This window comes from Zosterops lateralis, assembly GCF_965231275.1.
Source record: "Zosterops lateralis genome assembly, chromosome: Z".
Taxonomy (NCBI): domain Eukaryota; kingdom Metazoa; phylum Chordata; class Aves; order Passeriformes; family Zosteropidae; genus Zosterops; species Zosterops lateralis.
Genome location: NC_139800.1, coordinates 34419569 through 34434548, shown reverse-complemented (window position 1 = coordinate 34434548; position 14980 = coordinate 34419569). Strand labels below are relative to the sequence as shown.

Here is a 14980-nt window from a genome sequence, read left to right as displayed (position 1 = left end):
AACATTCTGTCTCCCCAGTTTTAAAACAGTGGCAGAGTAGTGGTACTGATCGTCTTTTGTGTTGTAAGTCTGCTTTTTAATCACTAGTTATGTTCATCTGACTTTCCGCAAATTTTTTTGAAAACTACCATTTGTGAATTATTGCAACTTGGCTTTTATGCAAAGCTGCTGATACCAACGTGTTGTCTAGAACAACTTTGCAGTTTTCTATGCAAATCAGGGGATAAATTGCTTCCATTTTTTTTTCTGCATGAAATCATGTTAATATTTCTAACAGCAAGAAATATCATGATGTTTGTCTTTGAAAATGATGTCATTTATTTCTATGAACTATGACAAAACTGTGAAAATAGTTCATCTAAAGGAACTGCTTTTGGAACTGCTTTCTTTTGTCTTCAGAAACAGATAACTACAAGCCTTTGTCATCAGGAACAGACAGCTTCGGGTCTCCCTTTGTTGTTTCTGCTCCAAGTGTAGAGATGGGACAGATTAGGGTGTCCCTTGGCTGTGTCTGAAATCTCTGATTTAACTTTTAGAATAACTAAGATTTCTATGCTTTCTGTTCTTCCTATACATGAAATCCTAACTCAAAATTCAGACTGGTTAATGTGAATTTCTAAAGCATCTGTCACTGAACAAAATATGTATTTTGATTTCCTGCAGTGTTGGACATGTGCTAAGGTTTTGCTGTATCTCTTCCTTCTCTTCCCTCATGGTTCCCTTTTTACTGAAACTTTTTTTCATGTTGACTTTTTATTTTGTTCTTTCCTAAGGCTTGATTTGATGACTTCCATTGCACATCAAGACCTTTGGAGGAAGGGCTGCTTAAATGCCATCTTAAAAAAAGCACTTAATGCACATACAGCTTCTAGAAGGGACTGTGTAAATGTGGAACACAAAATGGACATAGTTTGTAATACCAGATAGAAGATACTGAAGTCTGTTTGGTGCAACCAGTGACATTTTTCAGCTGAGGCTTTCTCAGGCCACTAGAGCACTGCTGATTTCTCCCAAGATAAAATTGCTTTTTCGGTTTTTTCACTTTCTGTTTTGGTACAAGGAACATTCAGTTTCATTTTTTTCACTGCAGTGACAGAAAATTTTAATCGCTTGAAAGTTCTGGTGAAACAGTTGAAATCTGTTTGACCATACTTGTTCAAGACAATGAGGTTTTTTAAAGAAATGATTCCATAAGTAGGAGAGCAAATATATTGGCTGCAGCATATTCATACTTCCCCCTTTCTATAACTTGTGAAGAAATCAATTGTTTTGCTGCAGTGGAGAAATTTGTGTTCAAAACTTACTACAATGGTATTCAGTACTCTCTATGGCTCAGAAATGTGATTGTGTTTTTGACTGAGTTACCTTGTGTCAGCTGCATCATGATACTTGCCTGTGTACCTATCTGTAGCCTGAGCCAAACATGACTTAACAGTGTCAACTTAAGCCTTGCCAGGATTTTATGAAATGCATGCATTTTACCTTGTGTTATCATGGGCTGATAGGAGCTTCTCTGATTGTCTGATTTACTATAGCTCAGCTGACACTTGTTAAATTCCATGTGTGTCTGAAAACACAGAATGGTTTAAAATTATGTAATTTTAATTGACAGTCTTTATGTAGCCTTTGCTTTCAACTTAGTTAGTTTTGGTGCTAGATGTTTCTATCTGGTTATTTTCAACCCTCAGGAAGAACCTAAGAAAGTTCGATTTGACTATGACTTATTCCTGCACCTTGAAGGCCACCCACCTGTAAATCACCTCCGCTGTGAAAAGCTCACATTCAACAACCCGACAGAGGAATTCAGAAGAAAGCTGCTAAAGGCAGGAGGGGTGAGTTCTGCACCCATGTCAAAAGCCATCACAACAAAGATGTTGCTGTTTGTTGCTGGTGCATGATCAGTATGAGAAGGATTGACCTAACAGTGAAACTAAGTGAAGTGTTTTTGTGATTAACTTCATACAGGAGCTTGGTGTGTGTCTTTAAGTGGAATGGATGAACAAATAAGCATGTGCATTCCTTAAATACATGGTACTGTGATGGAAGTAATAAGAAAATAAGATGTCTTTCATTGAAAGAGAAATGATTCTATATTAAGCAGAATAGATTCAGTAGTTTTAAGGTAGAACAAATCAAAACTTTTAACTATAAACAAACCAACTTAAATCTATGCAATATGTTGCACAGTCTGAATCAGAAAAATGTACCCACTTTATGTGTTGCCAGAATTAGGTGTTGTGAAAAAGCCAAAAGGAAGCTTGTCCATTTGGAGGGATGAGAGGGCCCAAAAGGCCAAACCATTAGGTTTACACTTTGTCTCTTAGTGGAAACAGTTCTGCTGTCTTTCACACAATGACAGCATAATTCATTCTGTCAGGGACTGTCAGAGGCTCACCCATGAGGTCTGCTCAGGACTTGACCCCTCCTTGCTGGGGTGTGAAACTCTCGCTGGGCTCGGCTCCACTGCTGGGCCATCTTCATGGGGCTGGGCTCTCATGCGTCAGGCTGGGCTGCTGCCCCTTGCCTCCTTCCACACACCACTGTGAAGAGCCTGTGTCTCCTCTATTCTCTCTGATCAGTGCCACGCTGATGGGAGGGAATGGAGGAGCTGCGGGATGCCCCTGAAACCATCCCTCCTTCGACCTGAGCCAGCCTAGGCCTGTAGCTGCTTCTTGCTGTGCAGTCTCCAGCCCCATGGTCCCAATTACCTCCTCTCACCTCCCACCCTTTTGTTGGTGTTTGTGTTAGAGGTGCAAACTGTGGCAGAGTGTAGATAGGGTCTGACAAAGAACAAGTAGAGGATATAGTTCTGCCCCTCCCTGGCTCCAGGGTTGTGACCACCTCACAAGAATTGTGACCCTGATAGCCGCTGTTGCTGCCTGGGCCCTGGCTCAGCTCAGAGCCCTCACATGCCCAGGCCATGCTGCAGAGCTCTTTTACAGTCCCAGCCTCCTGTCTGCAGGGCTCTGCCTTGCTGGGACACTTCTCGGTATTTGGCATTTGTCTTCATTTTGTTTCCTGAGGCTGCTGTTAACCCATTCTTCCAGACTGCCTGGGTCCCTCCTGCAAGCCCTGCTTGCTCTGAAGTGTCAGATGCTTCACTTCCCAGTCGACTGTTATTTGCAGACCTCATGAGTGTATTTTGCCTCCTTTACCAAGTCACTGATAGAGATGTTAAGAAAGCCTTCATGGTGTGAAATTTTAAGTGTTAATGCCAGTGCCTTTCTTTATTTTGAAACAGCCATAACAAAAGTGGGTAACCTGTTTTGGTACCTTTAGACAATAGTAGATTCTGAGCTGGAGATAAGAGAGAACTTCAGTCTGCTGAAGAGAATCTTTGGAAAAAAAGCAAAACCAAGGTGCATGTATAGTCTGAAAGACCCTGTTGCCCTCCTGAAGAAGAGAACTGTTACAAATGTAGTTACATTGAAGTAGAAGCATCAGCAGTGTTTTGTGTTTAAATTTAGAAGGTAGAAGAGGCTTTTTAGTGTGTTTGCAAATAAGACATCAAGATTGTATTCTGGAAAACCTTGTGAGCCATTGCTTTAATATTTGTTAACTACAGACTGGATAAGATTGGTAAGTTTTAACCACAAGTTTAATAACTTTAAGTAGTGCCAGCAGAGAATTTGGAGTTGAGGAGTAGTGTTAAAAAGGTTAAAATAGGAAGCTTTCTTTTTACTGCTAGTTTTCTGTGCCTTTTAATTTTAGTTTTCTTGAGTTAACAAAAGCAAGAATGTTGCCTAAGTGTGAACAACAAAATGTGGCCTGTTTTGATCAAATTCTTTCCCTGAGTATAGGGAGTGACCAGTATGGTAATTCTTAAAATGCATTGCCTTTTGTCTTCTGGATGACTCAGACTGCATGGCTTTTTCTTTTTCTCCATTTCCCCAAATTCTTTCCAAGAAATTAATACCTTCTTATGAAGTTAGCAGTTTTCTGCTTCCTTCTATCGACTTTCTGACCTGGGAGTTTATCTGATCAGCTTGGCAGAAATAATGTAATAGCATCCTGTCTGTCTTGTCTCTAAAAGTTTCTTTGAAGGACTTACATCTCCTGGCATTGAAAAGCCCATTATGCTTTATGGAATTCTGGAAACAGGCTTTTTTTGAATCCTGTAGAAGCCATGAAAAGCTGACTTTCTCTTCCAAGTGTGTGAATTCAGTCTGTTCTACACAGAGCGTTAACTCATTTGTGAACTCCATGCTTTAGGCTGAGAAAAGTATCTATAGGATAATAAAGTATGAGATGGGTTTGGCACTTAAAAATAAGTCAAAACAATTAATATTTTTAGCTTATGGCTATTAACAAGAAAAGACTAACAGTAACTGGTTGCTGAATTTTGATTCAGAAAGGAGTCTGGCAAAATGAAGCTCATGTCCTTTAAAATAAATGAGATATTAATGTAAAACACTGAGTGGTAGCATTGAGTCAAGTCCTTTAACATGGTGGGCTTTTGCTTACATGCATTTAAATAATGGTCTAAATTGCTTGATTTCTATGTACCTTGAAATTCAAATCTGTTTAATTTCCCTCTGTTTTTTACATAGGCTGACTGATGTGAGCTACAAAATATGATTATTTCTTACTTGCATAAACATACGCATATTACAAATAGTATGTCCTTCTGGAAGGAGAAGTGTAGAATCATCTGGTACCTGATGCTGCCATATTCATTATAGTCTTGCCTCTGTGTTTGTCTTTTGCTGCAGATTCTTTGAATTATCTCTTGGATGCTCCTAACTTTCCATCATACATAGATCTTGTGGCCTCCCAAACATGAACTAGTCAAGGTTATTTCCTACAGCCACTGTTCTTCTGTCTTTCAGGCGAAGAAAGTTTTGTTACCCTTCTCCATCCTTCATGTCCAGTAATGCCTGACTGGCTATCCTTGTAGCTCACTGTGAGAGTAATACTGGGATATCACAAGTGATTAAAAAGTCACTTTGCAGTGCCACTGTGGCCACTTTAGTTAGGCAAACAGGGCATTAAGGCTGGTACCAATCACGTAGGTTAGCTCTGTGGAATATTTGTATCTTAGCGTTTTATTTGGTATCACCAGAATTGAAGCATAAATGTGCAGTCAGTCTTCATTATTGGGAATTCACCAACTTGCTGGTTTCCCAGAGGCAGTTAGATTTTCAGGCCTTAGAAGAAGGATTTGGCTTCAGAGATGCTCTAATCAGGAGCATAAATAGAAACCTTTGGTTCTGTCTTAGACTATATCCATTTGGCAAAGTTTTCCACCTTCAGAAAAATATTTTCTACACTGAACTTCCCACAGCCCCTTGAAAAGATTTAGTTATGCTCAAATCCATTTCTACCATTCACGTTTTTTCACTTGGCTTATTCTTGTAATTAAAGAGAAGAAATATTTGCAGAAGAAATAAAACGTTTTCAAGAGTACGCTGGAGAAATTCAACCAAACCAAACATTGTTTAGTTCTATACCTTTTATATATATATGTTCTGAATGACATTCCTTTTAAAAAGTTTTGCTGTGGAAATGATGCCACTGAGAATTTTTTGTACCATTTACTCAGTGTAGTACCTGGTACTCATCATCTGTAGCTACCACATATACATGTATACCCATGTGAATTAGCAACCTCTTGCTTGAAATCCCCAAGGATACCCTGGATACAGGTTATGACTTTTAGTTGATCCGTGTCTTACCAAGCAAATCATCAAGCTACTGGAAGTGAAAGAACTGTATATATTCTGTCTCCTACACAGTTCATCCTCTAGGCACAGCATGGAATTATGCTTGAGTAGGAACAGTAGGATTGAAGTTCTAATCATTTAAGCACCAGTAAGAGTTGACCCTTATGTGGTCATTCCTTCCTAGATTTTTCAGTTACCTTTTGTGATCAGTTTCAGCCTGAAAATATGAGAGAATATGAGAGACCCTGAGGAAAAAGAGGTGGCAATGTGATTGCTGCATATGGATTTCAGAAGAAAACTGGCACTGGGAAATTATAGTGATTAAGAAAACCTTCAAATTTGAAGCAGATTTTGCATGTTGAATCCCATGGAAAACACTTACAAATAGAGTCTGATTCCATTTATGTATTTTATATTATTGATTGCACTGGTTTTATTGCTATTTTGGCTTGCATGTTTTTCAATTGCAAGGAAAAATTGAAAACTATACCTAGTGTGTTTAGTGAGCTGGTAAAATAAATTAATTTGGAAGATGCTGAATGACAGCTGCCTAACATTTTCAAATTGAATTTCACCACTGAAAAAATTAATTGCTCAGGCATCACTGGTTTGAATATGATGTTAAAAATAACTTAATTTCAATTCTTGCAGGAAAAAGTAGTGAAAATATTTTCAGTCTACATTAAGATAGCCATTTGATATTGCCCTCACTCTCATAGCTGCAAATACATAAATAAAAATATTTGTGTTGTTTTGCAAGTTTAATTGGAAGTTAAACATTTCCACCTTTTTGGCAGGAGACTCAAAATTAGTTGTGTAATCCAGGAATATATAGACAAAATTTAATATTGACTTTTCTTTCCTAAAAGGAAAAGCCTTTTCTCTGCCCCTTAGCAGTTAACACTGTGGGCAAAAATCCTGAAATTCACTGTTTTATTACAAAGGTAAAGGGCTGTTAATGGTTTGATGTTTCATGTTTAGAGGATGCAAGAACTAGGTCACTCTTAAAATAGTAATGATTCTATTTAAGGACAGATGAGTCCTTTATTATTGCTTTCTGTAAAATTCATTAGGAAATGCAAGAACACCGCTTCTGTAACAAGACATGTCTTTTCTTAAAGACAGTTAATCTGTTAATGAGTCAGAGAGACAAAGAATTATTCTGAGAGGGATGCAATTTTTAGAGAAAATCATCAAGGTAAAAATGTAGGTTTTGCCAAAACTCACTGCATTCTGTTGTTTAAAGGTTTTTCAGTCTTTGTGGTTTTATTGTTTAACAGTTGAGAAATGTCTTTTCAGTCAGTTAGATGTCTGCATAGTGCCAGTTTTGAAACCTATGTTCATAATCCATGTAATGAAGATGAAATTGTGGGGATTTCCCTCTTTTCTCTATCCTCTCTGTGTCCTGGCAAATTCCTCTGTGTCAGTTGAAATAGTTGGCTTCTACCCAGAATCAACCTTAGGTATAATGCTGCTATAGGGAAGGGATTATCTTTAATCTTGTGCTTTTCATATTTAAGTAATTGTGTTTTCTTGAACTACGTATTACTTTACTTTCAAGCAAATAACTTTTTTTTTTTTTCAATATTGATTGAAGTATAAATAGTAGTTGTTCAAGATGACTGTATTTTTTAGCTAATGAGTTATATTTTGGAACTTCAACCTTAATGGGACTTGTATTACTACTAGGTTTTTCTTAGCAGTGTGTTAGCCTCTGGAATTTTGAAATACAGGTCCACGTACCCATGTTTGCTGGCTCATGCTGGGGTCCCTACTGATTTTTCATCATTGTGACTTTAACTATTAGTGTTGCTGTGGTGATTTAAATCCATTACTACTTTCCCCTCATATTACTCATGTACTCTTTAATGTTGAAAGAAATTATGTGTAGGAACCTGTTCATCGCTGTAAAATAACCCAGGGTGTGGCAGGCCAGAGCCACATAAAGAGGTCCAGTTGTCTGTTACTGATGCATGATGAGTATAATTCATGATGCGTGCTGCAGAAATGTTGTAGTAATATGGTTCATTTTCCCCAGAACTCTAATAGGTCTCTTGTAGCTTTTACTGAAAGTGCTGTTGGAATTTTTCTGCAACACACTGTGGTAAAGCTCATTCCTATTCTGAATATGCTGTACAAGGGTGTTCTTTGATGAGCAGCTCAGTAAATGAAACTGCAACAAGTGGCTTGGTATGGATCTGATTATTGCAGCTTTTTTGATGGCCTCCTTTCATTCTGCAAAATTAAAAGCTAGGAGACAGCAGATTTTTGATAGTGGTTCATTCACCTGCAGGAGTTCTAATGTGCATTAATAAGGAAATTGTGTTGGTCTGGACCTCTGACAGCTCATACAGTTCCTGACTCTGTAAATATATATGTGGGGTGGTAGATCTGTGACTCCTATGCATCAGGGCTGGCGCAATCATAGAATAGTTTGGGTTGGAAGGAACTGTTACAAGTTATCTAGTGGGCAGGGACATCTCCAACTAGATCATGCTGCTCAGAGCCCCATCCATCTGACCTTCTGTGTCCCCAGGGATGGGGCATCCACCACCTCTCAGTGCAATGAGTTCCAGTGGTTCACCACCCTCCTTGTAAAAAAATTTGTTGTTATAGCTGGTCTAAATTTACCCTTTTTAAGTTCAAGCTACTATCCCTTGTCCTGTTGCAACAGGCCCTGCTAATAGGTCATTTTCCAGTTCTCATGTAGCCCTCCTTTAGGTATGGAAAGGCTGGTATAAACTTGCCCCAGAGCTTCTCTTCTCCAGACTGAACAGCTCCAACTCTTTCAGCCTGTTCCTCCTAGGAAGGGTGCTCCATTCCTCCAACCATGTTGGTGTCCCTCCTCTGGACTTGTTCCGTCATGTCCTTCCTGTGCTGGGACCCCAGAGCTGATGCAGCCCTGCAGGTGGGTCTCAGCAGAGCAGAGCAGAGGGGCAGAATCCCCTCCCAGGCCCTGCTGTCCACGGTGCTTTGGATGGAGCCCAGGACACGTTTGGCTTTCTGGGCTCTGAGTGCACGTGGCTGGGTCATGTCCAGCCTCTCCTCCACCAGCACCCCCAAGTCCTTCTCAGCAGGGCTGCTCTCCATCTGTTCATCCCACAGTCTAGATACTAGAGGTTTTCCTGGCCCAGGTGCAGGGCCTTACAGTTGTATGCATTTGTAGAAGTGCAATAAAAGAAGACCAATTTTTTATGGAACATTTTAAGATTGTTCCACATTCCTCATGTTATAAGGACATGAAAAGCAAGGTTTTGTTTTGAAAGTGAGTTGTTCTTGTTGGGTACACAGGTATATCCAAGATGTCAAGCATGTATCCGTAGATAAATGTTGTCTTCAAAATGCCAATTTTTTCTTTTTTGTAAGGAGGCTTCATAATAAATTGTTAGTAAGTTTAGTACAAGCTATTATAATTCTCAAGATATTGCAATTTCATAATTTTCCCCAAATTGCTGGAAGAGAAATAGTGGAGGAGGGTTCCTGATTATATTATGATAATTGGTAGTGCAGAGTTGTTCCCTGATCTATTCCTTTTTTCAAAAGTGCAGTGATCTACTTAAATTAATGCATATCAGTTTTTCTTTCCATAGCGTTTGGTTGTCTTGAGTAGCAGATTGGAATGTCCTTAGACATACCCTGAGAGAAAGTTTGTACAAGGGCAGGTATTTGGATAAGGGAGAATGGCTTCAAACTGAAAGAGAGTAATTTTAGATATTAGGAGGAAGTTGTTTACTATGGGGGTGGGGAGGCACTGGAACAAGTTGCCCAGAGAAGTTGTGGATGCCCCATTCCTTGGAGTTTGGATGGCAGTTTGAGCAACCTGATGTAGTGAAATGTGTCCCTGCCCACAGCAGGGAGATTGGAACAATTTTTAATGTCCTTTCCAACCCTAACCATTCTATGGTTCTAAGATGCCAGCAGCTCAGATACTGTGGAGACTGGCCACTTCAGGCTGTTTATTCCTACCCAATAATGTGGATATTGTACACTCTATGCACTGTTTTTGGGGAAAAAGTAGGTTTTCCTTTGCCCTTACAAAGTTGTTTTTCATTTAAAGCAACTGGTAAACAAAGGTTTTAAATACAAACTCAACAGCTGAAGGCTAGTAGAGTGAGTTTTTGGTGAGCTAGAGGCAAGATAAGCTACAAGCAGAGCAGTTTGATTATGTGAGGGGGATCAGCAGCTCCCCCTCGAGGAAGTTGTGGGCTGCAGCGGAGTCATCCGTCAACCTTCTGTTCTCTGAACAAGTCAACTGATGTCAGCTGCCTTTCACCCAGCTGGTTGCCCTCCTCTCTACACACTCCAGCAGTATGACGGTGTCCTTCTTCTGCTGAGGTGCCACAGCTTCCTGCAGGACTCAAGGTGAGGCCACACCAGTGCAGAGTGGAGTGAGACAATCACCTCCCTTGACTCCATACAAGAAACATACAAGCTCCCTTGTATGTTTCTCCATACAGCCTATTCTGCTGTTCCTGTATTATTTGTACCCTGGCATTAAACTGTGAAACTAACTGTTCTCCCGTGGACATCTTTCTAGTGCTTATCTAGTACCAGATATCCTAATCCACACTTTTTAAAAACACCTAAAGTGTTTGTGAACAAGCCCAACTAATGCCCTACTTTTATCTGTCACCATTTGCCCCATGAAAGACAAACTTTGAGATTAGCTAGATCTCTGTTCTGTCAAATATAGTCAAGCAAAATCTTTGAGGGAACAGCAAAGCTGTGACTGGAACTTCACTTTTTGCATATTGGAATTCAGAGTGTTGTTACCTGGCTGTTTAAACTTGACTTGTTTAAAGACTGTTGTTATCTCACCTTGCTTCATTGACACCAGTCAATGTCTTATTCTACCAATCTGGCTGATCCCACTTAGCTGTTGACTTTAGAAGAGACTGAGAAGAATTAGTCATGTTCCTGGGTTTTGTCACTTGGTTCATTATGGGTCCAGACAAGCACGAGCTGCAGGTGTCCTTGGCTGCCTGGCTCAAGGATGGGTTGCAGCCACATCTCCCCTCTCTTGAGCTGTATCTGTAGGCAGCTGTAAGACAGCAGGAAATTTACAATGCAGGAAGGAGGAAAAAAAGTAACAAAAGTGTACATAGGCTGTGCTGGAGAGTTATTGCTATGCTATCAGTGGGCTTGCATTCTTGCTGCAGTAGTAATGTCTTGCTGTGATATGCTCATTTCCACCTTTTCCATCTTTGGTGTAGCCTTTGTTTAAAAGAGGCACGTATGTAGACATGCCCACAGTCAAGCAGTATGTGTTGCCAGTCTGGTAGAACCAATGTGAAAATAGGGACTTATTCTGAAAACTAGTGGAAATACATCTGCCAGCCTGTGTACATCTGTGTTTGACTAATGCAGAGATAAAGGGCAGCTACTCGCTGCAGAAATTGCTGTAATTTTGTCAGCTGAGGTCTTCCAGTAAACTTAAACTGGATGTACAGTTGTCACTTTCCTAAATTTAGCCGAAATAAAAACGCATATTAATTCAAAAAACTGTTGGTAGTATAGGGGCTTTCTACATAGATGATCTTGACAAAGAAAACAAACATATTGGATGTTACTTAGTGCTAATATTATTTTCTTTCTCTGAGAGGTTGAAGTAATTTAAGTAATAAGTAATTTTTTTTCTATAATGGACTTAAATGGAGAGCATATACTTTTTCTGTCAGAGATCTGTTTGGAAGAGAAGTGTGTGATTTTTATCACAGAGGCCAAAGAGTTAATTTTGCATGAAACTTTCTGGTCTCTTGCAATCTTTTTGTCAGCTTTAAAGATGGCGTAGTCTGTGTTAACTGCATGCATTGTTAATCACATTAAAATTTTGAATTTACAGTTGCCATTTTTTGTAGGGTTTATGATGAAACCTAACAGGCTGCATGATTCAATACACTTAAATTTTTAGGGTTCATGGTTTGGTATGTCCAGATTTTGTGTTCTGAAATCACTCCAGGATTTATTTTCTCCTGTGTGTAACTGGATTTGCTGAATCACATGGTATTAATGCTGTTCATCCCGGCTTTCTAAATCCTTTGTCATTCTGTTTTGAAACAGTCTGTAATATGGTGACTATTAATGGTCCAAATACTTGCTCAAAACTTAGATATTTTAGAAGTCCATACACTTCTAAAAAAATGTCAGCTTTCTAAGAATGCCTGTGTACGATCATGAATATATGAATATTTCCAAACTAAAATGTTTATGAATTTAAAAAAGAAAATTTATGCAGTGGTTAAACCTCAATGAGTTTATTTCAATTAATCAGACTTCTGTGCTTCAGGGAGAAAATGACAGCTTCCAACACTAGGAGAAAGAATTTTTGCAAAGTTTTTGTTTCTTTGGTTTTAATTTCAGGGTAGGGCACACTCTGATCCTTCTGAGTAAATTTTTCTTCCACATGGATATGCATCTTTTTTGTCATATGAATGTATGAATGAAACTACTTTGGGCAATAAAATACCTGCTTAAACTCTGTAATTAATGGGTAACTTTACTTCTTCTGAATGACTTTGATTTTATGCAAATGATATGTCCTATTAAATTTGTGGCTTAAAAAATACTGCAGAATTTGACTTAAAGAACAATACTGTTTAACACCCATTTGATATCCTCTGTGAGAGAAAATAATGCTAAATACATACATTTTCTCTACCTGTTGCCCAGGTTTTGGTATGCACATGTGGCTATAGATTTTCCTTCTGGCTGATTGTTCTTTGTTAGCTTGTGCCTTTTCTTGGATTCAGCTGAGTTTAATGCAAGCAAAGATCTTGGCAAATTGATTAAAAAGTATTTCTCCTACTAAAGGATCACTTATTGTGATTCACAATAGCTAATTAAAATCAACACTGCCAGGATTGCAAGAAGAATGTTGTTGCTTTTGGACAGATGATTTTTTAGAGTTTTTGCTTTTGGCAGACTCTAGAACAGCTTAATTGCCTTCTTCCTCTGCTTTTGGCATATAGCTACAGTGTTGAAAACAGGCTGATAAAAAATAACTTTTATTACCTAGACATGTCTCTTAATATTCCCCAAGCTACTGTGTATCTTTTGAGCAAAGTGGTCTGCAACAAGATTCATTTGGAATGGTGTTTAAATCCTGTCTTCAGGAAGCTGTAGTCAATAAAATATCATCCTGACTTGAGAGGTTACATTGGAATATATATATCTACATCCTCAATTTCTCTATATTTTTAATGTAATGTGTACGAGGCATGTGATGGGTTAGCTCATTCCTGTCCCCTGAGTCAGAGGATGTTTTGGTCCTCTGAAGAGGCAAGGGTAACCACATAGGAAATCCACAAAACCAGTGTTGCTTTGTGCATGGGAATCTGTGGGAAGAGAGACATGTTTCCTTGCAGATGCAGAGCTCTGCATCATCTTTCCAGCTTTGCAGGGCTTGTCAGACAGGTAAGCTGTCTCTGGCGTTTGGAGCTTTGAAACAGTAGATAAATGAATGGCTGTGGTAAGAATCGTGAAATCCAGACACAGCAGCACTGGAGCAGAAGACAAGATCTTAGCTGGGTTTCCCACAGATGGAAGGTATAGTCTTTATATGTCAGATAACTGCTCCGTAATAGCTGATTTATGTGTGCTTTCTGGAAATGATCTGTTTGTACTTACATCTTCAAAACTAAGAAAAGGAGCTAGATCCTCTTAACAGCAAACTGTCTGCTTGCTTACCATCCACCCAGTTTACTGTAATCTAGACAACACAGAAGCCTGAAGTTAGAAGCAGAAAGTAAAGACATACTGCTTTTATTTAAAAATGTCAATCTGTTTTTACAGTGTATCTTTCTGGTGGGTTAATCCTGGCTAAGATGCTTGGTCACTCACTCTGCCTCCTCTGCCTCTCAGGGAGAGAGGATAGGGTGGGAAGGCTTATGGGTCAGGATAAAGGCAGGGAGGTTGCTTACCAGTTAGTATCATGGGAAAAACAGATTCTTCTTGGGGAAAATTAATTACTATCAGTGTGATTTCATTAAACTATCCACTCTTGAGAAGAAATATGGATATTGTTTGTTGGACTTTTATTCTCCTAGCAGTGTGATTTGCTAGGCAGATGAGACTCTGCTCTTGTTGGTAATGTTTTACTGACATGCTTTCCCTCTTATGACAGATGATGGTTATGTCAGATGGTACATCATTTTCTTCAGGGCAGAGCCTTCATCTCCCCAGCCTTCCGAGTAACTCTCTGTCTTTTTCTGAAGTGAAGAAGAAGTCATCTCATGGGCTAAAGGTGAGGCTTATTTTACTAGAAGATAGTTAAGCCAGAAGTGCTTTTCCTGGTAATTAAATGAATTGAAAAAAGAATTCTAGGTGTTTTGTGCAGTGTATTAAATGATAGCAAATTGTAGCCAATGATAGCAGGTCCTGACATTTTTTTGCTTTGTACTTACTGTTTGCTGTGTGAGATACTGCAGTATGTAAGGATGGCTGGGAGACCAGGTACAGGTGAATGTTCTCTGGCTTTTATACTTAAGTTGTTTTCCTCCTATTCCAGAAAGAATTTTAATAGTATCTTGTAGTATTAGAGGATTACAGTGATGGAATTGTGATCTATGAAAATGTAAAGAATATGAGATAATGCTATAATAATAGTTTCATTTATGAAGCATTTTTAAGGATAATTGTGTAGAGTGAAACTTGAAGATGTGTTTTTTGGGATTTATAGTTTTGTTTAAATTCCAGAGGTTAATTCTTTCCTAGATGCTTCAAAGACGCATTGTTTTCTTTGGTCTTTCTTGGTCTCTTGGACATCAAATTTTTAATCCCCAACTTAAAATGTAGTAAAAAAGTATATTCCAAGGAACCTCTTGAGTAGTATAGATGGACTTTTCTGAAATAGCAGGTAATTTCTTGACAAAATCAACTAATGGTATGGAAAAACAAAGAGGATGTTGTTGTTTATTCACATAAGAAATGCAATGCAAGCCTTTTCTCCATTCTGCTTAATGGTTTGGCCTTTCATTTTCTTTTGTAGTATCTTGTAGATTTGAAGTATGTTACTTAATCTTGCAGTGCATATACTTCAAGGGGCAATACTCATTTTTATTAATAACTCTCATGTTCACTATCTATGCCAAATCTCATATCTTGCAAGAATTGTCAGCTAATGAACCAAGGGGATGCCTAAGAAAAGATAGTAAGGATACATATTAAGCAAGGACAGGCAAAAAATGTTTTTTGACATGTCTCTGCCTGGTGTGCATTGTACATCAGTGCCTCACAACCTCTAATGCAGGTGATCTTGAAATGTTAAAGAATATATAGAAGTGTTGTTATTTTCCTGATGAGAAGCTGAGGTATAATCT

General features: G+C 38.7%; 1 protein-coding gene across 1 annotated transcript in view; it reads left to right on the top strand.

The window, feature by feature from the left end:
- Positions 1–14980, top strand: part of MLLT3 (MLLT3 super elongation complex subunit) — a 125063-nt gene that overhangs the window by 62791 nt on the left and 47292 nt on the right. Inside the window, exons 4-5 of the mRNA XM_083883750.1 lie at positions 1689–1832; positions 13786–13905. Coding sequence (XP_083739876.1) covers positions 1689–1832; positions 13786–13905 — 264 coding nt within the window. The remainder of the gene's footprint in view (positions 1–1688; positions 1833–13785; positions 13906–14980) is intronic.